This window comes from Colius striatus, chromosome 25 (genome assembly GCF_028858725.1).
Source record: "Colius striatus isolate bColStr4 chromosome 25, bColStr4.1.hap1, whole genome shotgun sequence".
Taxonomy (NCBI): domain Eukaryota; kingdom Metazoa; phylum Chordata; class Aves; order Coliiformes; family Coliidae; genus Colius; species Colius striatus.
Window position 1 is genome coordinate 3,108,488 of NC_084783.1, and position 21,650 is coordinate 3,130,137.

The 21,650-nt window shown below is 65.9% G+C and overlaps 3 protein-coding genes across 3 annotated transcripts; 2 read left to right on the forward strand and 1 right to left on the reverse strand.

Annotated features, from left to right (window-relative positions):
• Positions 1-3,702: 3,702 nt before the first annotated feature.
• GADD45B (growth arrest and DNA damage inducible beta) lies at positions 3,703-5,586 on the reverse strand. The gene is made up of 4 exons (XM_062015145.1): positions 5,378-5,586; positions 5,148-5,249; positions 4,586-4,799; positions 3,703-4,420 (listed from the first exon to the last, which is right to left on the reverse strand). The coding sequence occupies exons 1-4, from the start codon at positions 5,413-5,415 to the stop codon at positions 4,307-4,309; spliced, it is 468 nt and encodes a 155-aa protein (XP_061871129.1). The 5' UTR covers positions 5,416-5,586; the 3' UTR covers positions 3,703-4,306.
• Positions 5,587-8,776: 3,190 nt separating this feature from the next.
• On the forward strand, positions 8,777-9,422 carry LOC133627840 (cocaine- and amphetamine-regulated transcript protein-like). Its single transcript, XM_062015151.1, has 3 exons — positions 8,777-8,893; positions 9,117-9,200; positions 9,315-9,422. The coding sequence occupies exons 1-3, from the start codon at positions 8,777-8,779 to the stop codon at positions 9,420-9,422; spliced, it is 309 nt and encodes a 102-aa protein (XP_061871135.1).
• A 905-nt stretch (positions 9,423-10,327) lies between these two features.
• MAP1S (microtubule associated protein 1S) lies at positions 10,328-20,308 on the forward strand. Its single transcript, XM_062015029.1, has 7 exons — positions 10,328-10,481; positions 13,167-13,268; positions 13,850-13,932; positions 14,359-14,499; positions 15,035-18,281; positions 18,391-18,608; positions 18,699-20,308. Exons 4-7 carry the CDS (start codon positions 14,440-14,442, stop codon positions 18,852-18,854), a joined length of 3,681 nt encoding a protein of 1,226 aa, XP_061871013.1. The 5' UTR covers positions 10,328-10,481; positions 13,167-13,268; positions 13,850-13,932; positions 14,359-14,439; the 3' UTR covers positions 18,855-20,308.
• The last annotated feature ends 1,342 nt before the right edge of the window (positions 20,309-21,650 follow it).

The window sequence follows — 21,650 nt, forward strand, 5'->3', positions numbered from 1 at the left end:
CCGAGGCGGGGGCTGCGGCCCCGGGGACATCCCACGCTCCCCCCCGTTCTCCCCTCGCTGCGGCCGCGGGGTTCCACGGGGAATCCCTCCGTTGTCCGTGCCGAAGGCGCCGGGGAGGGGGATCCCGGAGCGTTCCTGTCCCCGGTGTGACGTGGGGACATCGGGACACCCACGACGCAGCGGGACCGCGGCCGTGACGCCAACGGGGCGGGTTCCTCCCCCGGCATCCGGCGTCCCTGTGCCGTGACAGCAGCGCTTTGGCCACCAGGGACCACCCCGTGCCTCAGTTTCCCCAGCTGCAGCACAGCCCCTCTCCCCTGCTTGGCAAGCGGAGCTGGGCACGGGGCAAGTAGCCACAGTGAAGGTCCCGCGGGGTCGGGGTGGGTGATGTGGGGGGCTCAGCAGCGTGCTCAGGGGAGTCCCCAATGTGGGGGGTCCCGAGTGGCTGCGGGACGAGAGCCGGGGCCAGTCCCACCGCCTGCTGCCAGCAGCCGCCCGGCCCAGCCCAGCCCAGCCCAGCCTCATAAATCAGCCTCTGTGGCCTCCGCAGCGCGCCGGGCTCAGACAGAGCAGGATGTGGCCCGGCCCTGTCTGGCTGCAGCCGTCCGGGAGCCAGGAAGGGACTCGGTGTCCCCCTCCCATCCCAAACACCCCATCCCTGAGCCCCGCGCCTTGCACACACATCTCCCCATGTATGGCTGTGCAAGGTCCCTGTGACCGGGGAAGGGGGTCACTGAGACCCTCCCCTTGTCGGCATCAACCCCAACCCCGCCAGGACCCGGAGCTGCGCATTCCCCACGGAAACTGGTGGCACACAGCGGGATGGAAAAGTTACCGGCCCCCTCCAGCCCCGCGTGTCAGAGCCCACGCGTGGGGCTGCCGTGTGCCAGGGGCTCTGTCTGAGCCGGCCTCTGGCATCCTGCGCACCCCAGCTGGATGTGGCCTCGCTGTTACACATCCCCTCCCTCCCCCTCCCTGCCCTCTCCTGCCAGAGTCTAATTATTGCCCAGGGTCTAATTATCACCCGGTGTTAATGCTCCCGGCGTCGGGCTGCCCGGGGCCGCTCCCCGCGCCGCCGAACACTGGCACCTTGTGCCTGGGAACGGTGTGTGGCCGTGGGCATCGCTCCAGGTGATGCTGAGGGAGGGGGCGGGGGAGGCCATGGCTCTGGGTACCCGACTCAACCCGGGGACCCCCATTGCCAGCCACAAGACCCCTCTCCCCGGTGTCTCTCAGCTCGGGGCTGGCAGAGTGCCGAGGTGGGTGAATCACGGACCCCCCTTCCCCCGGACCCCGCAGCCGCCCTCGGTGTCTGGCCCAGGTGGAAAGTGCGGCTCGGTGCCCAGCCGGCATCCCCCACACCCCCGCAGCTGAGTCAGGCTGCTGCCCCCGGGGGGACACACCGAGGCTGGCGGGGTCAGGGAGCCCTGGCAAGGGACGGGCTGCAGTGGGTGAGTTGTGGCTACACGGGGGTCTTGTTGCCCCCCCTTTTGCTGGGGGATGGGGGTCCATAGAGAGGGAGTCCCTCTGAGATCCAGGGGGTCTGGGCAGTGCAGGGTGGGGAGAGGGGACGTGGGGATGAGTCCTCTCCTGCTTGGGACCCACCGCAGGATCAGGCCCCTGGGGGGGGTCTGTATGGGGGGGTGTCTCTGGGGAGGGAGCAGGGCCCGTGTGGGGGGTGGGGGGTGGCATGTGTGTGCATGTGTGTGATCCAGCACACGTGTGGGTGGGCCCATGTGTGCTCCAGGGTGGGCTGCGGTTGGGGCTGCACCGTGGGTGTCCTACACGGCTGGGGGTTGGGGGGTGCAGGATGCTGGTGGGGGATGGTCTGTGTGCTCCTGGGGGGCTGCAGGGAGGGTCTAGGGGGGGCTGTCACTCCCAGCCCCCCCCAGCCCAGGGGCTGTGACTCAGCCAGGCCTGACACACTCATCACAAGAGTGGCTGCGGCCGCCGCGGTGACAGCGAGGGCAGGAATGGCAGCACCAGGGTCACTGGGGCCTCGTGACCTGCTGCCTCACCAGTGAAATGAGTTTCAGGGAGGCTCAGCCTGCCCTCAGGCCCTTTCCCTCCTGCCTTTCCCTGGGTGCTCCTGGGGACAGGCACGGATGGGTGTCCCTGAGATGGTGCTGCCCAGGCTGTGCTGTGCTGTGCCATGCTGTGCTGTGCCCCTTGCCAGCAGCCCAGAGGCACAGGGTGACCTGCAGCCTCGTCCCTTGCTGCCACCCCCAGGCTCACCCAAAGCACCCCACGCTGCTCCCCACTGGGGATGCATAAGGGGGTCCTGCCCCCAAACGTCTCCCTCCTAGAGCAGGACTCGAGGCCAAGGCCCCATCCAGTCCCCACTGAACCAGCCCCATGACCCCTCCAGCTCTGAGCTGAGACCTGGCAGCTCGTTGCAGGTGTGGCAGGGCAGACCTGGTGGGCCATGCTGGGTGGTCCATGTGTGGCCCCTCCTCAGCTGCAGTGTGGGGGCTGTGGTTTGGGGCACCCAGCCCAGCCCCCTGGGCAGAGAGGAGGGGGCAATACCCCTTCCTGAGGGCTGTCTGGTCCCAGGGACCCCCCAGGCTACACCCCACTGCCACAGCCCTGGGGATGGCTCCAGCTTGAGCTGCCTCAGTGGCCTCAGCCGGGTCTGTCCCACTCCTGCCTCCGTGCCTCAGTTTCCCCTCCCCAAAGCCCAAATGGAGGGCACAGGGCAAGCCCCTAAGATGTGAGGCACCCTGGGACCGGCAGTGTGTCTGCAGCCCAACAAGCTGGTCACCATGTCCCTGGGCAGGCTGGACAGTGTGTCCTGGCAGCCCAGCCCCAGCCATGGGCTTGGCACCAATCCCAGCCCTGGCAGGACGGGTTGTCCCGGGTCAGGGCAGAGCTGGGACCGTCACCTCAGCCTGACACCGCTGCACAGCGCGTGGTGCCTGGGGATGTCACATGTGCCCTGTGTGTGTGTGTGTGTGTGTGAGCACCAGGGCAGGGGGAGCTCAGGTCAGGACTTGCTCTGACAGAGGATGCTCAGAGGGGTTGGCAGCTCCCACGCTACACCAGGCCCTGACATGCACACACACAGATACACACACATGCAACAGCTTTGTGCCCAGGCAGGTGGCTCCAGGACCCTGCACCCCACTATCTCTGCCTCAGTTTGCCCTGAGCTTTGGGGCTTCATCAGCCCACTTTGTGTTCCCAAACCCAGGCACCCAGCCCCCGGGGATGTCCTTTAAGAGAGCTTATCTACACAGGGGAAATCACCCCCCACGCCCACAGAAGGAAGCCCCAGGCTGTGTGTAGCTGCAGAGTCTCAGCTCCTGGGGATTCCCAACAGGCTGGGGAGGGGGAAGGTGTTTCCTGGCCCCGGGGAGAGGTGGCTCAGCCCACGCGTGGGCAGCCAGTCCCGGTTCCCACAGCAGCAGGGAGCTGTAGTTTCTGCCAGGAGAGGGGGAATCCCAAAACCCCAAGTCAGCCCCCACCCCCCGAGGAACCCCGTGCCTCAGTTTCCCACGCAGCTCAGGGTGGTTTTTCATGACCAGACCCTATATTGGCAAAGCAGGGGGTTTTTCCTCCTTCTGCCCAACCCCATCCCTCCCCCCACCCCCAAGGGAGCAGAGCCTGTGGCCAAGGGCAGCTGGGGGTGCCCAAGGGCCCTCTCCCCTCTATCCCAACCCCCCTTGGGAAGGGCTGTGGTGGAGCTGACAAAGGCAACACCTGTGACATCAGACATTTTATTGCAAAGAAGTATTTTTTTCCTCCATCAGTATAAGAACAGACTCTGGCCCAGATTCAACTCAGGGTCTCCAGGGGGCTCGAGTGCAAAAAACAAGGGGTGGCAGTGCAGGTCCATGACTGCCAGGGGGTAAAGGGGGGGAAAAAAATCGGTCCCCTGGAAAAGAAAAGCAGTTTGTTCACAAAACTCCGTCCCTTCGCCATCCTCAAGCCACCGAGGCCAAAGACGAAAAGCAGAGCAGTCTCAGGCTCCTCCCAGCGCCCGGCCCGGGGCTCCTCGGCGTGTTCCCACGACCACCACAAACTCCTCGGCACGGCTCCGGTGTGCTCTGGCCAGCGTCCCACCGGCACGGCCGCGGCTCTGCTCCTTCCCACGCCCGCCGCTGTGGCCGGGCTGCTGCTCCCTCCTCTCCGGTTCAAAAGCAAAAGGAAAATATCGGTGGGTGTTTGGGTCTGTGTTGGTTTGGGTGTCTTTTTTTTTCGAACTGGCCGTTTTCTCCTTCCTTTTCCTGCCGTTTTATGGGGTGTTTTTTGGTTTTGATTCCTCTTCCTCCTTCAGGTGCAGAGCTGGGGATGGGGCAGGATGGGCTCAGCGCTCCTGCAGACACACGTAGGGCACCCACTGGTTTCGGTCTCGGCTCTCAGCACAGTAACTCGCCACCTCTGCCAAGCCTTGGCTCTTCCAGGCATCCGTGTGGGAGTTCTGAGGAGCACAAGCACGAGGTTAGCGCCACTGTCACCCCAACACAGGGCCCTGAGTGTACCCCAAACCTTCCCCTCCCACCTCCACCGCCTCCCCTCCCCAGCCCCGGCGCGGTGCCCGTGACTCACGGGGCTGAGCGTGGCCGTGCATCACCGTCCCACTCACCGTGACTAAGAGGCAGTGGAGGTCGCGGGGCTCAGCACCAGGCTCAGGCTCGCCCAGGATGGTGGCCAAGCGCTGCATCCCCGACAGGCGCAGGATGTGAATGTCGTTGTCGCAGCAGAAAGCCTGGATGAGGGTGAAGTGAATCTGCAGGGCGATGTCACCTTCGTCCTCCTCATCAGTGGCCAGAAGGCACAGCACCACGCTGTCGGGGTCCCTGCAAGCACACACCGTGTTAGAGCAAAGAGAATGAGCAGGGAGGGAGTGTGTGGGGGTTCCCCCCCGCCTTCCCCGTCTCTGGATGGTGGGACTTCTCCCCACACCCCAGTGCTATGACACCCAGAGTGGCACTGAAACCCCGTGTCACCGCGGTCACCTCCCCACGTGCAGCTGAGAAATGGGGGACAGACTCCCCCCGACCCCAACGCACAAACGCTTGGCAAATGGCCAGGGTTAGACTCCCACCACGCCAACCATGCTGCTGCTGCTGTTGTTGTTGCCCGGCCCCCCACCCCGCGCGGCCCCCATCCCTCAACCCCGAGTGCCCCCTGCCCGAGATACTCACACATTCATCAGCTTGGCAGACTCGTAGACCCCCACTGTCAGCCGATCCTGCCGCTGCGCTGCCACCAGCACCCGCTCCACCGCCTCGCCCACCGCCTGCATCCTGCGGGGACGGGAGGAGAAGAGACCCGGTAAGCAACACAGGCGACAAATACGACAACGACGATAGCAACGACATCCCCCAACCCAGCCCTCACCTCCCTCCCAAGCCCCGGGGGCTGCCGCACTTACTTGCTGCTATCGCAAGGCACCAGCTCCTCCAAGGTCATGCTGCAATTATAATCCGGGGCGGGCGCCCAGTAGGTCCGTCAGGAGAAAGGCAAATCCCAAAAACGGTAATCCCGAGAGTGGCGGCGCTGAAAGCCGCGGGGCTGTCGCGATAGCAGCGATATCAGCGATATCAGCTTTATCCGCTCCCTCCGTCCGCCGCCGCCGCTGCTTCACGATCGCTCTGAGCTCGCGGCGCTCCCGGCGCGGCCTTTTGTAGCCTGCGGTAGGGGGCGGGGCGTCGCGCGGCGCCCCCGCGGCTCCCATTGGCTGCCCCGGCACAAAGGGACGGGCGGGCTCCGCGCTGATTGGACGTCACCGGCGGGACCCACGTGGGGAGGAGCACGTGCCGGGGGGGGCGGAGGGAAATCCCCCCCCCCCCCGCCCCGGGGCCGGTCTGTGCACGGGGGGCTGCACTGAGCTGGGGGGGGTCGGTCTGTGCACGGGGGGCTGCACTGAACTGGGGGGGGTCGGTCTGTGCACGGGGGGCTGCACCGAAATGGGGGGGGGTCGGTGTGTGCACGGGGGGCTGCACCGAATTGAGGGGGGTTGGTTTGTGCACAGGGGGGCTGCACCGAATTGGGGGGGTCGGTGTGTGCACCGGGGGCTGCACCGAATTGGGGGGGGGTTAGTTTGTGCACGGGGGGCTGCACCAGAGGGAGCGGGGGTCGGTCAGTGTGTGCACCGGGAGGGGAGCGAGGGTCGGTCAGTGTGTGCACCGGGAGGGGAGCGGGGGTCGGTGCGCGGACCAGAGGCTGCACCGGGGGTCGTTCCACGCCGGGGTGTGTAACGGGACAGAGTCGGTCCGTGGGTCGAGGGTCTGCACCGTGCATTCGGTGCGTGCACCAGGGGGTCTGCCCAAGGACCGCGGGCGGCACCGTGCAGCGGGGGAGCCGGGGAAGCTCTGTCCGTGCACCGTGTACTCAGGGGCTCCGGGACAGGGGACACGGGGACACGCGCTGGTGCCGGTGGCGGGCGGCGGCTGCCCCCTCCCGGCCGCACACGCCCGCGCTGCTGCCGCCACCCCCGCGCGTCCTCCCGTGCCCCGCTCCCCGCAACCACCGCGCGTGTCCCCGCGGCTCGGCCGTGCCCCGTGTCCCTGCGCTGCCGTGGGCTCGGCGGCGCTGCCCCCTCCCCCCGGTAGCCCCCGACCCCGCCGTCCCACGGAGCCCCCTCGCGTGCCCCCCCGGTACACCGCCCCACCACCAGGGGGCGCTCTGCCGTCCCGCCCCGCGCAATGGCCTCTGGGAAATGTAGGCAAAGCGAGGGGGCGGGGACTACAGTACCCAGAGGGCAGCGCGCGAAGGGGGCGTGGCCAGAGGGAGGGGGCGGGGCTAGCGGGAGGGGGCGGAGCCAGCGGCCACGTGCGGGACACGGCCGGGGGCTGCCGGTGGCACCGGGACCGCGCCGGGGGTCACCCAACCGGGGCTTGGAGTCGCCCGGCGACCGGAGCGGCGGCAGCACGGGGGTCTGCGTGCCCGGGAGAGGAGCTCGTCCTCGGGGAAAGCGGCTGCCCCGGGGGCTGCCTCGCTCCGCTCCCGCCGCAGCCCCCTCCCTCGGGGCTCCGCGGGGGGGAAGCGGTCGGACAGCGGCTCCGAGACCCCCACGTGGAGCGTGATGCTCAGCGAGGAGCAGGAGGAGGAAGGTCGCCAGGTGAGCGAGTGACCCTGGGATTTGGGGTCCACGCTGTCCCCCTGGGACCCCGCCATGTCCCCGCAGTGGAGGGTGGGCGATTCCTGCAGCACGGGCTGGGGTGTGGGGGCAGGAGCTGTATCCCACCCGGCCACATCCCACCCGGCTGTATCCCACCCGGCTGCGGGCACAGGACCACACTGCTGGCACCTGCCTGGTGCACTTTGGTGGCTACAGAGACACCAAGGAGCAGGCACTCACTGACCTGGGGGGCAAGTGACACCCTGGGGGGTGAAAGCCCTCCTTCATCATGGGAGACCCCCAGGTATGAGGAGGAGGAAGGGTGAGTGGATGCCCAGCAGCTCCTGGCCCCCTCAGGGTGAGTGCCAGCCTTAGGGACACTCTGCACCTCCCTCCCTAAGGGGCTGTGGGTGCTGCTGGCAGATGTTGTCCACCCTGTGGCCCCCAGCCCTGCTACCCATCCCGTGGGATGAAGAGGAGGAGGAGGACACCTTGGACGTGATGCTGATGGGCTGGTACATGAGCAGGTACCACACTGGCCTCTACATGGTATGATGGGGTGCAAGGGGTGAGTGGGATGGGGGAGGGGAAGGAAAGGGTACCCCCTCATGGGCCCCCCACTCCTCTGTGTCCTAGGGCCTCTGGCAAGGCCAAGTGGAGGCTACTGAGCCCCCCCTGGCACCAGGATGGAGGCAGCAGAAGCCCTCGTGTAGCTAAGGGGGCAAGTGGGTTTGGGGACACTCTGGGGCCAGGACCCCCACCCCTGGAAGAGCCTTGCTCTGGCATCACCACCCTGCTGGGAGGGGTGGCAAGGTGGCACCTGGGAAGGTTGTGGGACAGGGAGGATCCCACAGGGCTGGGGCATCTCCTGGGGACCTGGAGGGCCGGGGAGTACAAAGGGACTCCATGGGGATGCTGTGGGGCTGGAGGACCCCCTGGGGGACTTGGTGTGGCTGTGGGGAGGTGACTAGGGTACCCCATCACCCCTTACCCCCTGCTCACCCATGTCTGCTCCCTTCCAGACAGATCCAACCCCCCCATGCCGTGGCAGAGGGGTTGTTGGGCAGCACTGTGTTCCTGCTCCCCCCTTGGTTTTGGAGGGGTTCTCCTGTGGGGGTCCAGGGGAAACCACCTTCCTGTGCCCCAAATGACTCTGCACCAGAGCCCTGGCATGGAGAGGAAGCTCCAGCACCCCCTTCCATCCCCCTGTCTGTACCCTCGTTTGGAATAGAGCTGTTGGTGAGCCCCATGTGCCAGACTGTGCCATCCCCAGGGGACCCTGCACCAGCAGCGCCACAAGCCGTGTTTGCTCAGGGAATTGGCATCAGCCTCTGCCTCAGCACAGCTCTGGGGGGGGGAGGTTGGGAAACAGGGGGGGGCTCAGCCCCAGGAGGGGCCTCTGTGCCCACCAGCCGCTCGGGTTGGACGTGGCACTGACGTAGGTGCCGCTGGCTGCTGCCCGCTGCCTCGGGGCACGTGTGTCCCAGGGGATGCATCTCCTGGGGACGTGGCCCCCGCTGTTCAGCTCCAGGTCAGGGTGGGGTGTGAGGGGGGACATGCACCCGCCACCCACCCGCTGCCCATCTGCGTCACCGCGCCTGTTTGCCCACCCCGGTGCCCGGCGGTGGCTGCGGAGCTTGGGGGGTATAAAGCCAACTGAGGCAGGGCACATCCAGGGACACGTCCAGGGACACATCCAGCACTGGGAGCATGGGAGTTGCCTGGCTCTGCCTGCTCTGCCTGGCTGGCTCCAGCCTCGTGCTGCTGGGCACCGCGGAGCCGGTGCCGGGGCTCCGGTCATCTGAGAGCCGGGAGGAGACAGAGCTGGTAAGGGGCCAGGGGAGTGGTGTCAGCAGGGGATGGGGTCTCCAGCAGCCCCTGTGTGGCTCGTGGGGCACTTTGGGGTGCTCCTGCTCCCACCATCCCGGTTTAGAGACTGGTTCTGGCCATCTCAGGGCATCTCTGGGGTGTTGGGGAGGGAGAGACAGAGCCATCACCGTTGATGTTCTGCCTGGAGGGGCTGGGGGTGACACGGTGCTGTCTGTGGCAGGTCGAGGTGCTGCAGGAGGTGCTGGAGAAGTTGGGGAGCAGGGAGCTGCCGGCGCTGGAGAAGAGACTGAGCTGGGTGCCCTTGGTACAGCTGGGCCGGGGGTGGCGGGTGCTCAGCCCTGGTGCTGGAGCTGTTGGGTGCTGGTTGGGGTGTTGGGGGCCTGGCTGAGCCCCGGGGCTGACGGGGACTGTCCTGCAGTGTGAGCCCGGGGAGCCGTGTGCGGTGCGGAAGGGAGCACGGATCGGGAAGCTCTGCAGCTGCCCCCGGGGCACCACCTGCAACTTGTTCATCCTCAAGTGCTCCTAAAGGACTGAGCCCAGCGGGGATGCTGCTGTCTGCAGGGATGCTGCTGGCTCAAGCCCTGCCCTGTGCAGTGGAGGGGCAGCCGTGGGTCTCCAGCCCTCTCCCTGCATTGGGACCCACCTGGCTGTGCCTCCACACCACCTCTGGCATCCTCTGGTGCCCCGGCCCGTGGGGCTGTGAGTGGCCAGGGCCACATTAAATGACTTGGATCCACGCTTGCTGCCTGCTCTCTGGGGGACTGGGGAGTGCCAGCACCCCTCTGCCGCTGGGCACGGGCTGGGGTGCCAGGCAGGGTGGGCAGGGATGGGTTCCACCCCGTCCTGGGATGGGATGTGTGGTGCGGGAGTGGGAGGGCGCTGCGGGCTGAGCCCTGCGGGGGTCTCACGGTCACAGCCCCGGGTTCCTCCCGTTGAGCTGCGCTTTGGGGAGGGGGCTGCATGGAGCAGCCTGGCTGCACTGCACATGTCCCAGGCTCTGCACTGCACAGCACAGCCCAGGCCGGACCACGGCTGCTCAGTCCCGCAGCGCACTGCGTTCCCCGCACTGCACCGCACAACCTGTGCGTGACACCGCGTCTCCCCGCGCCTCGCCTCCATCCCCATCCCGGCACCGCACCGCGCAGCCCCATCCTCACGCTGCCTCCCCCGCCGCTGCATCTCCCCGCAACGCCCACCCTCAGCCCCGCACCGCCCCGCTCCCGGCCGGACCCCACACGACCCCACCCCGCCATTGCCCTTTTAAGACCCCCCCACCCGCCTCCTCGCCCCGCTCCTGTCTCTTTCCCCGCCGCCGCTCCCCATTGGCTGGCGGTGACATAAGTGGGCGTGGTTTGACGGCGTGACGTCACTCGGGGCGTGGCCCGGCGCGGCGGGCGGGGGGCGCCGAAGATGGCGGCGGCGGCGGCGGAGGGCGAGGGGCGGGCGGTGCCGGTGCCGGCGCCGGCGCCGCTTCCTCCGGCCGGTCCCGCCGCGGGGCCTCGCCGCTACTCGCTCTTGGCCATCGTAGGAGGCGGTTGCCACCGGCCCGGCCTGTTGGCCGCCGCGCTGCAGCAGCTGGAGCGAGGTGAGCCCGCGGCCGGTGGTCCCGGTGCTGCCCCCCCCCCCACCCCCGGTACGGGCCGTTGCGTGTGGCCTTTGCCCCCGAACCCCCCCCACAGCGCCCCCACCCGCGCGATGCTGCCTCCGTCCTGCTCCGCGCACGCCGGGGCCACCCCCGACCCTGTCCCCAGGGTCTGTCCCGGTCAGCCCCGCAGCCCCCGCGCCGCGGCTCCCCGGGACCGGCTGCTCCGCTCCCTCTGCTGCTCCTCAGCCGCGGCATCTGAGGCCCCAGACCCCCAGGATCTGCCCCATCTCCCGCCCCAGACCCCCGGGATCTGCCCCATCTCCCGCCCCAGACCCCCGGGATCTGCCCCATCTCCCGCCCCAGACCCCCGGGATCTGCCCCATCTCCCGCCTCAGACCCCCGGGGTCTGCCCCATCTCCCGCCCCAGACCCCCGGGATCTGCCCCATCTCCCGCCCCAGGCCCCCAGGATCTGCCCCATCTCCCGCCCCAACCCCCCGGGATCTGCCCCATCTCCTGCCCCAGACCCCCGGGATCTGGACCCCCAGGATCTGCCCCATCTCCCGCCCCAGACCCCCAAGGATCTGGTTCCCAGGCTCTTCCCCCTCTCTTACCTCATCCCCCCAGGATCTGAGCCCCCAAACCTCCAAGGATCTCTCCCTCCACACCCCCAGAATCTGCCCCCTTTCCTGCCCCAAACTCCCAAAGATCTGAACCCTAGGATCTGCCTCCCCAAACCACCAAAGATCTACCCTTCCTAACCCCCCAAGATCTGCCTCTCCTAAACCCCCAGGATCTGCCCCACACCCCCAGAATCTACCACCCCAAACCTCCAAGGATATCTCCCTCCAGCCCCCCAGGATCTGCCCCCTTTTCCTGCCCCAAACCCCCAGGATCTGCCCCCTTTCCTGCCACAGACCCCCAAAGATCTGACCCACAGGATCTGCCTCCCCAAGCCCCCAAAGATCTACCCCCCTTAAACCCCCAGGATCTTCCCCATCTCCTTCTCCAGACCCCCAGGATCTGACCCCCCTAAACCCCCAGGATCTGCCCCCCTAGACCTCCAAGGATCTCTCCCTCCAGACTCCCAGAATCTGCCCCCTTTTCCTGCCCCAAACCCCCAAAGATCTGACACCCAGGATCTTCCTCCCCAAACCCCCAAAGATCTACCCCCCCTAAGCCCCCAGGATCTGCCCCAGACACCCAGTATCTGCCCCCCCAAACCTCCAAGGATCTCTCCTTCCAGACCCCCAGGATCTGCCCCCTTTTCCTGCCCCAAACCCCCAAAGATCTACCCCCCTAAGCCCCCAGGATCTGCCCAGACCCCCCAGGATCTGCCCCTCCAAGTACTGCTCCCCCCATCCCAATCCCCTGCCCCCCTCTCTCCCTGCTGTGATCCATCCCCAGACCCTGGGCTCCCCTCCCCAAGCTGTCCCTTCCTCTGGTCACTCAGAGACTTTACCCCACTCAGCCCTGGGGCTGAAGGCCAGGCTTGCTGGGGGGTGAGGGTATACCATGGGGACCCCCAACCAACCAACACCCCCCAAAACCCAGCCTCAACCCCTTGTGCAACCCCCCTCAGCCTCCCCGTGCCGGGCTCTTGCACCATCACCCGGCCGTTGTGGGCAACCGTCACAGCCCTGCTGGTTGCCCACTGGGGGTGGGGAGGGGTTGGCAACCCCCTCAGAGGGTTATGGGGGTGTTATTTTGGCGGGGGGAGGTGGGGGAGGAGCATCCCCAGGCGGCCCCGGCGCAGCACGTGGCATTTGGCACCGTTAATTGCTTTAATTGGCGCTCCTGTGGAGGTGCCAACCAGGCACGTGCCCGCAGGGGATGGGCTTCGGCTTGGGGTTGGCACAGCGGCTTCTCTGGTGGTGAGTCACCTCCTGAGGTGCATCAGCCTCCTGCAGGGGTCCCCCCTTGGGTTTGGGGTCCCTTCTGAGTTTAGGGACCCTCCCCTGCGTTTTGGGACCCTCCTGGGTTTGAGGGCTCCCCCTGAGTTTAGAGATGCCCCCCTGAGTTTGGGACCCTCCACTTGGGTTTGGGGACCCCTCCTAGGTTTGAGGATCCCCCTGGGCTTAGGGTCCCTCCTGGACTTGGAGACCCCATTGGGTTTGGGACCCCCCACCCAAGTTTAGGGACCCCCCTGGGTTTGAGGATTCCCCTGGGCTTGGGGACCCCTCCTGGGTTTTAGGGTCCCTCCTGAGTTTAGGGACCCCTCTGAGTTTAGGAACCACCTCAGGTTTGGGACCCTCCACCTGGATTTGAGGGACCACCCTAGGTTTGGGGACACCTCCTGGATTTGAGGGTCCCCCTGGGTTTAGGGCATCCCCCTGGACTTGGGGACCCTCCTGGGTTTGAGGAGCACCCTCCTGGGTTTAGGGACCTTCCCTGGGTTTAGGGACCCTCCTGAGTTTGAGGATTCCCCTGGATTTGGAGACTCCTTTTGGGTTTGGGGACTCCCCTGGGTTTGGAGACCCCCCTGCCTTGATCTCACCCCAAAAACCTGGCTGTGTCTCAGAGTGAGGTAAGAGAAAAGGGGGGGATGGTCCCCCCTGTGCTGCTTGTTGCATAAACCATGTGTGTGCTGTGGTGTTTGTGGGGGGGATGAGGCTGGTGGGTGATCAACTGAGCTTCACACCCCTCCCTGATTATTTTGGGGTGTCCTCCCCCTCCCCTCTCCCAAGGCATCCGCTCCTGGGACATTGACCTTTCCTCCTGCAACCTGGATGAGCAGCTGAAGCTCTTTGTGTCTCGCCACTCAGCCACTTTCTCCAGCATTGTGAGAGGTAAAAGTAGGGGGGCAGACCTCTGGGGAGAGGAGGGGGGACAGTGGGGAGGGACTCACACAGCTCTGCAAGTCCCTTCCTGCCACCCTCCCCCAGCCCTTGGGGCTGTGGCTTTGAGCCCTGTGATGCCCCCACGTGAGACACCACTTCCTTCACCCATCCAGGCTGTGGTTTGCTGTGGAAAAAGGAGAAAGAGGATGGAGCTGGGAATGCTGGAGGCCACTGTGGTGCCTCTTCCCTGCTCTGTCCCTCCCCCACCTCCTTGTCACCCACCCTGGGTTGAGGGTGGGGATTGTGGGAGGTGATGGAGTCTCCCATCTGTGTAAGAAAGGAGCACCCAGGGCTTGGGGAGGACAGAAGGGGCTTCTCCAGAGTGATCTCCTCCCCCTTTCCTCCATGAAGGGTGTAGGGGATGTGTCCTTTGGCTCAGCAGTGACCAGCAGTGGGATGGTGGCTGTTCCTCTGCTGTAGGGGAAATGGCTCTGTCCCCCTGTCCCATCCCATCCCCACGGGGTGAGGCCAGAGTGGGGCACAGCCCCATGGTTTTGGGGAGGGTGGGTCCCAGCCTGTGCTCCCCACAGGTCAGCGAACCCTCCACCACCGGGGAGATGTGCTGGAGACCCTTGTGCTGCTCAACCCTTCTGACAAATCCCTGTGTGATGAGGTGAGATGGGGAGGGGGCCTGGGGGGGGCTGTGAGGAGCAGCTGAGGGAATGGGGGTGTTGAGCCTGGAGAAGAGGAGGCTGAAGGGAGACAGCAGCACTCTCTGACACTCCCTGACAGGAGGCTGCAGGGAGCTGGGGGTTGGTCTCTTCTCTCTGGTAATTAATGATAGAAGAGGAAACAGTCTCAAGCTGCCCCAGGGGAGGTTGAGGTTGGAGCTGAGGCAGAACTGTTTCCCTGAGAGGGGTGTCAGCCCCTGTGCCAGGCTGCCCAGGGAGCTGGGGGAGTGCCCAGCCCTGGAGGGATCCCAAAGCCCTGGAGCTGAGGTGCTGAGGGCTGTGAGGAGCCACTGGCAAAGGATTGGGGGGGGCATGGGCTGGAGCCCTGTAACATTTTCACATCCCTCCTCCCCTTCCTTCATCCTCAGCTGCGAAACCTCATCACAGACGTGTCTCAGCACAAGCTGCTGGTGTTTGCGGGGCCCTGTGTGGAGGAGACTGGGGAGCTGATGCTGCAGACAGGCTGCTTCTCCCTGAGGGACTTCATCCAGATCTTCACTGACAAGGAGGTGGGGTGCTGGGGATCCCCAGGAAGGAGCTGCTGCTCGCCCTGGTTGCTGCTGTACAAGGGGGATGGGCACTGGCCTGGGCTAACAGAGCAACTGTCTGCTCCTTGGGCAGTGTACTGGCACATCCCTCATGCTGTGGGGCTCGAGGGGGTGATCAGCTGCATCTTGGGGAGGTTTGGATTGGAGCTGAGGCAGAACTGTTTCCCTGAGAGGGGTGTGAGCCCCTGTGCCAGGCTGCCCAGGGAGCTGGGGGAGTGCCCAGCCCTGGAGGGATCCCAAAGGCCTGGAGCTGAGGTGCTGAGGGCTGTGGGTCAGTGCTGGGCTGGGCAGGGTGAGGGGAAGGCTGGGACTGGAGCAGCTTCAGGGGCTTTGCCAACCCAAATGATTCACTGATTGTGGGTCACCCCCTCCCATGGGTACAGGGATGTTGCTGTAGGAGCCCCAGGCTGCCCTGTGCTTGCCAAGGGCTTGTAGCATCACTGGCCCTGGGTGCCTCCTCCCATCTGAAGCCCTGGCTGTCCCCATCCCCTCACAGGTAGGGGAGATCCTGAGCTCTGCAGACCCCTCAGCCAAGGCCAGGTTGACCATCAGCTGCCCTGATTTCGGGGAGTGGAAGGACTCGGGCTTGGACCATCACAACCTCCAGGACTTCATCGAGCTGCGCTACAACCCTGGCTGCATCCTGCCAGAGATGGAGGGGCTGGAGGAGTTCATGGAGTACCTCTCAGAGTCACTGGAGCCTCAGTCCCCCTTTGACCTCCTCGAGCCCCCCACCATGGTTGGTTTCCTCAAGCTCTCCAAGCCCTGCTGCTATATCTTCCCAGGTGGGAGAGGGGACTCTGCTTTCTTCGCCGTCAACGGTTTCAACGTCCTGGTCAACGGTGGTTCCAACCCCAAATCATCCTTCTGGAAGCTGGTGAGGCACCTGGACCGTATTGACTCCATCCTGGTGACCCACGTGGGCACAGACAGCCTGCCAGGGGTTAACAGCCTGCTGCAGAGGAAGCTGGCTGAGCTGGAGGAGGATCCATCCCAAAGCTCCCAGGGTAACGGGGACTGGGCCAAGAACCTCATCTCCCCCGAGCTTGGCGTTGTCTTCCTCAACGCCTCTGAGAAGCTGAAGGACATTGAGGGCAACTCCCCAGTGCTGAAGAGCTGTGATGAGGCTGCTCTGACCCTGCACTACCTGGAGAAGCTGGGAATCCATCCCAACCCTCTGGCTCGGGACAGCGGGGCCCGTGTGGAACCCACCGTCCTGTTCCAGAAGATGGGAGTGGGTCGGTTGGACATGTACATCCTGAACCCAGTGAAGGGCACCAAGGAGCTGGAGTTCCTGCTGAAGCAGTGGTCAGGGAATGGTTACCCCAAGGAGCAGGATTTGCCCCTGCAGTGCCTCACCTCTGTGTGTGCCCTGCTCGTCTGGCACCCCGTCCGTCCCTCCGAGAAGATCATCCGGGTCCTTTTCCCTGGCTGCACCCCTCAGGGTCGTATCCTGGAGGGGCTGGAGAAGGTGAAGCACCTGGAGTTCCTCAAGTACCCAGTGGTCACCAAGAATGACTTGAAGGGCCTGTCAACACCTCAAGCTGAGAAGCCACTCAAGCAGAGGAGGGCAGAGAGCAAAGAGAGCCTCAAGTCGACCTCTAAGCTCAGCTTGGTGGACAATGGGGCAGCAGGACCAAAGGAGAAGGCTCTGGCGAAGGTGGAGAGGAAGGAGGTGAAGGCAGGGACCAAGAAGCCAAAATCCCTGGGGGACACAACCAGAGCAGGGTCAGAAGAGGAGAAAGCCAAGGACACTCGAGCCAAGCTGGAGCCTTCAGGAGAGAAGCTGAAGGTGGATGTGAAACCAAAGCAGAGCAAGGAGAAAGCGGTGCCCAAGAAGGAGCCTCTGCCCCCCAAAAAAGAGGAGAAGAAGGAGCCTCTGCCCCTGAAAAAAGAGGAGAAGAAGCCTCTGAAGAAGGATGAGGGGGCTGAGGCCAAGGGAGATGCCAAGAAGGAGCTGAAGGTGGTGAAGAAGGAGGGGAAGGCCGACACGCTGCGGAAGGATGTGAAGGAGAACAAGGCCGAGGCCAAGGCTCCTTCCAAGGCCCTGACCCGGAAAACATCGGTGCCAGAGCCCCGCAAAGCCCCGGCCAGGGCTGGCAGCATCAAGAAACCCCCCCCCAGGAAGGAGCCAGAGAAGCCCAAGGCCAAAGCCCCCCCGGAGGCGGGTGGCAGGAAGGAGCAGGGCACCTCCGACAACTCCAAATCCTCCTCCCCCGAGGACATGCTGCCCGAGGCGGAGCGGGGCCCCGGAGCCGCCTCCCCGGGGGCTGGGGGGAGGAGGAGGAAGGAGGAATCCACAGATGAAGGCATCACCACTGCAGAGAGCGAACTGGAGCCCTCCCCGCTGGAGAACGGGGGAGCTGCAGGCGCCGGGGACTCGTCCTGCCTGGAGAACGGCCCCGAGGAGCCCGACAGCCCCCAGAGGTTCCGTTACCTGGAGGGCAGCCCCCTGCGAGCCGTCTGCCCCCCGTCCCCGCTGGCCAAGACCCCCAAGAGCGACCGCAGCGTCAACTTCGACCTGACCCCAACCGGGGCGTTGAACCATGGCCCCGAGGCTGGGGAAGACGCTTGCGGGAGCTCTGAAGAGAAGACCCTGGAGATGATGTCCCCGGCCAGCTCGGGGCCGGCCAGCGCCGGGCACACTCCCTTCCACCAGTCCCCGGTGGAGGGTGGCGGCGAGGAGCCGAGCGCTGCCCGGCAGCACAACCCCTGGGCGGCGGGCAGAGCCCCGCAGGACGGCCCCGGCTCCTCGCAGGAGAAGCAAACGGGCTGCCTGTCCCTCAGCCCTTTCAAAGATGAGGTCCCCGACGTGTCCCCCACCGTCACCACGCCGTCGCTGCCCGCCGAGGTGGGCTCCCCGCACTCCACCGAGGTGGACGAGTCGCTGTCGGTGTCCTTCGAGCAGGTGCTGCCGCCGGTCAGCGAGTCGCAGCCGGAGGACGGCCGGCGCTCCAGGGGCACGGGGGCTACGCCGGAGCCGGAGCCCACCAAAGGTGGCTTGTCCTTGCCTCTGAGGCCTTGTCACCAAGCGCCACGGGTCGAAGGGGACGCCGGGCAGCGGCCGGGTCGCCGCTCCGACTCGCCCCACGACGTGGATCTGTGCTTGGTGTCCCCCTGCGAGTTCGAACACCCCAAATCCGAGCGGTCGCCCTCGGCCGCCGCCAGCCCCCGCGAGCTGTCGGACAGTGACCCCTCCCAGGAGCTGCTGCAGCGGCGGGGCCGTGCCCACGAGACCCCCCCGACCTCCGTCAGCGAGTCGCTGCCCACCCTGTCCGACTCCGACGCCCCTCCTGCCGCCGAGGACTGTCCCTCCCTCCTCGCCGACGGGCTGGAGTCAGACGACGACGCGGAACAGCCCAGCCGTGGGGTGGCCAAGGCTCGGGACCCTCTGCCAGCCCCAATGAAGGACCCCTGCCCCGTCCCTGCCCAGCCTGGCATCTGCATGGTGGACCCTGAGGCGCTGCCAACCGACGAGAGCCGTGGCATCAAGAAGGAGCCGCCGGGGAAGGCGAAGAGGAATGCGGCCCGTGGCAGCTCAGCGCTCAGCACCTCAAAGACTGAGCCCTCCCGGCCCCCCAACCCGGCCCCCAAGGCCAGGGGAGCCTCCAGCGTTGGGGACAAAGCTCGGCCGAGCCCTGGGGACAAGAAGGGCCCTTGGCTTGGGGACAACCGCAGCCCAGGGGCTGCCCGTGCCACCGGAGCCCGAGCGCCGGCGGGGGCTGGAAGGGCATCACCGGCAGGTACCGGGGTCGGCTGGGTTGGGGGCTATGGGTGGTCTCCCTAATACCACAGCACTGCTGGGGAGGTTTGGGTGCTCCTACTGAGTGTTGCCCACCCCGTTTTTGGCAGGTGCCCAGGCTGCAGCCCCCCAGGGTGCCCCCGTTTACGTGGACCTGGCGTACGTGCCGGGCTCCTGCAGCGCCCGCACCGTGGATGAGGAATTCTTCCGGCGCGTCCGCTCCCTCTGCTACGTGGTCAGTGGTGATGATCACCTGAAGGAAGGGGTCCTCAGGTCCCTCCTCGATGCCCTCCTGGCTGGGAAGCACCAGTGGGGCACTGACATCCAGGTAAACACCCCCTTGGGGAGCCCTTTGGTGGTGCTGGGTGAGGGGGGTGGCGGGGAGAGGTGACGTTGTGGCGTTGGGTGTCCCCCACAGGTGACCTTGATCCCCACCTTTGACTCGCTGGTGATGCACGAGTGGTACCAGGAGACCCACGAGAGGCAGCAGGAGCTGGGCATCACGGTGCTGGGAAGCAACAGCACCGTGGCCATGCAGGATGAGACCTTCCCTGCCTGCAAGGTGGAGTTCTGAGGTGAGGAGGTGGGGTGGAGCTGGGCCCACGGTGTGGGCTTCATCCCCTCACTCTCCTCTGTGAGCTCCATCCCTCCCTCCTTCTGTGCCCAGTGACATCAGGCTGCTGTGGCTCAGAGGGGAGGGAGGGGGCAATTGAAGGGGGGGATTGGGGGTTGTTCCTTCCCCTTCCCTCCCCCCAGCACTGGTGAGGGCTCCCCAGGCTCCCCCCAAGCCCACAGCACCCACACACCCCCTCACACACCTCCTGCCCTCACTCTGCACCCACCACAGTCCTGGGGAGAGGGGTGAGGGCCAAGCTGAGCTTGGGGTGACCCTGCCTTTTGGGGTAGGGGTGGGGGGAAGGATCTGTGCCCCCCTGCCCCCATCCAGCAGCGGTGCTGAGCCCAGGGCTCTGTTTAACAGGGTAAATTTTTCTTGTTTGCTGTTGTTCCCCCTTCCCTGGACAAGCCACTACTGTCCCCCCCTCAGTACCCACAGCCATGGCTCTCGTTGTGGGGGGTGGTTGGGTGCCATGGAGCTTGGGGGGGACAACCTTGACCACCCCTGAGGGGTCCCCAAGGGGCAACTCTGGGGCTTGGGGGGCTCCTCCAGCACTACAGCCAGGGGCTTTGTCCCTGGCACTGTGCCCCCTCCCTTCCCTGGGCACAGCCAGATCCCAGGCCCATCCCAAAAGCAACTGTGTGTTGTCTCCCCACTTCCCCCTCCCCAACCCCATTAATGTGCAGCAGCTTGGGGGGATGGGGGGGGGGGTGGGTGTCTCTCCAAGCTGACAATGAAGGAGCAAGGGCTGGGGGGCCTGATCCTGCTCCCCAGCTCAGGGTGGGAAAGGGGTCTGGGACCAGCATTTCCCTTTCCCCCTCCCCCCCACCCTCCCCAAAATCCATCGTGTTGCTGTAAAGCTGATGGGAAACCAAACCTCTGTGAGCAGAGAGGAAGGAGGGGGCTGGGGGGGGGACCAGGATCTGCTCCCTCCCACCCCAAATTTGGGCAAACACTAACTCCTTTGGTAGGAGGCTCCTCAGTGGCTCTTTTTTTTTAATGCCTTTGTAAGAAAAAGAAGAAAACAAATGAAAAAAGCAAGAAACTGAGCAGAGTTCTGGCTGGGGGGGGTCCAGGGGGGGTGGGGGTAGGGGGGGATATTTATCTGGGCCTTGGTTGGCAGCCACAGAGGCTTTTACCTTAGATTGTATTGTTCACTGTGTTTGGGGAGGGGGGGGGTTGAATGTTTTACCTTTAGTGCTTTCTATATTGTTTTTCTTAGCTGGAAGCTGGGTTTGAAGGTTGAGGGTGAGCTGGGAGCGGGGGGCTGTGATGTGATATCCCCCCCCATCTCCACACCCTCTCCCCCATCCTCCCACTCCCCCCCCCAGCTCCCAGCACGCTCTCCCTAGTCTTGCACCCCACGTTCCTGTTTGATAAATGTGTTGAAAATGAGCATTAAAGAGAGGACAGCTCCCACTGCTCCCGCTGCTGGCCTTGGAGGGGGGTCCTCTGACCCTGGGAGAGGGGGGTAGGGGTGGGCTGGGTGCTGCTGTGGGGCTCTGGGTGCTTGTGGGGAGGGGGCTGGGGGGTGGTGTGGGGTGCTTGAGGGGGGTGGGAGAGGGGCTGGGAGGGTCCAGGGAATCGCCCTGGGGAAGGGGAGGAGCAGAGGGGGAAGAGGGGGCTGTGCTATGGGGCAGGGGCTGAGCTGTGGGGCAGGGGCTGGGCGAGGCAGGAGCTGCGCTATGGGGCAGGGGCTGCGCTGTGGGGCAGGGGCTGCGCTGTGGGGCAGGGGCTGAGCTGTGGGGCAGGGGCTGAGCTGCGGAGCAGGGGCTGAGCTGTGGGGCAGGGGCTGAGCGAGGCAGGGGCTGCGCTATGGGGCAGGGGCTGAGCTGTGGGACAGGGACTGAGCGAGGCAGGGGCTGCGCTATGGGGCAGGGGCTGAGCTGTGGGGCAGGGACTGAGCGAGGCAGGGGCTGCGCTATGGGGCAGGGGCTGAGCTGTGGGGCAGGGGCTGAGCGAGGCAGGGGCTGCGCTATGGGGCAGGGGCTGAGCTGTGGGGCAGGGGCTGAGCTGTGGGGCAGGGGTTGAGCTGCAGAGCAGGGGCTGAGCTGTGGGGCAGGGGCTGAGCGAGGCAGGGGCTGCGCTATGGGGCAGGGGCTGAGCTGTGGGGCAGGGGCTGAGCGGGGCAGGGGCTGAGCTGTGGGGCAGGGACTGAGCGAGGCAGGGGCTGCGCTATGGGGCAGGGGCTGAGCTGTGGGGCAGGGGCTGGGCGAGGCAGGGGCTGCGCTATGGGGCAGGGGCTGAGCGGGGCGGCTGCGCCCGCGCCGCGGCTGAGGATGGATGCGGGGTTGCCATGACAACTGCATCCCCATCCCCGCCGCCCCCGGCCCGCGGAGGAGGGGGCTGCTGCGGCGCTTTGCCCCCGCGTTTGGCACAGGGAGGGCTGTGTGGGGGGGGCGCACACACACGGGTTGGAGCCTCCTCGGTATTGATGAGGAGGGGGAGCTGAACCCCCACCCTGCACGGGCAGCCCCGGCAAGGACCAGGGAAGCGAAACCCACCCTTTATTCAACTCAACCCTCCCCTCCGCCACTCCCAGCCCCCCCCCATCCTTCCCCAAATCCTCCCCCCCGGGGCCGGGGCTCGCTCCCGCTCGCCTTTGGGCTGTGGGAGCCGAGGGGCGGGGGGTGGCCAGTGCGGGGGCTCCTCGCTGCGGGGTCACGGAGCGAGCTGGGGCCGCGATGAGCAGCAGCGGCAGCCCCCCCATCCCAGCCGAACCCCTCCGTGCGCCGCCCCGGGGCTGTGGCGGGT

Coding starts and splice junctions, on each gene's coding strand:
- MAP1S (XM_062015029.1), top strand. CDS start 14,440: ATGCTGCAGACAGGCTGCTTCTCCCTGAGGGACTTCATCCAGATCTTC. Junction 14,500..15,034: donor AGATCTTCACTGACAAGGAG/GTGGGGTGCTGG, acceptor ATCCCCTCACAG/GTAGGGGAGATCCTGAGCTC. Junction 18,282..18,390: donor TGGAAGGGCATCACCGGCAG/GTACCGGGGTCG, acceptor CGTTTTTGGCAG/GTGCCCAGGCTGCAGCCCCC.
- LOC133627840 (XM_062015151.1), top strand. CDS start 8,777: ATGGGAGTTGCCTGGCTCTGCCTGCTCTGCCTGGCTGGCTCCAGCCTC. Junction 8,894..9,116: donor GCCGGGAGGAGACAGAGCTG/GTAAGGGGCCAG, acceptor TGTCTGTGGCAG/GTCGAGGTGCTGCAGGAGGT. Junction 9,201..9,314: donor GACTGAGCTGGGTGCCCTTG/GTACAGCTGGGC, acceptor ACTGTCCTGCAG/TGTGAGCCCGGGGAGCCGTG.
- GADD45B (XM_062015145.1), bottom strand. CDS start 5,415: ATGACCTTGGAGGAGCTGGTGCCTTGCGATAGCAGCAA. Junction 5,250..5,377: donor GTGCCTTGCGATAGCAGCAA/GTAAGTGCGGCA, acceptor CCGTCCCCGCAG/GATGCAGGCGGTGGGCGAGG. Junction 4,800..5,147: donor TCTGCCAAGCTGATGAATGT/GTGAGTATCTCG, acceptor GTGTGCTTGCAG/GGACCCCGACAGCGTGGTGC.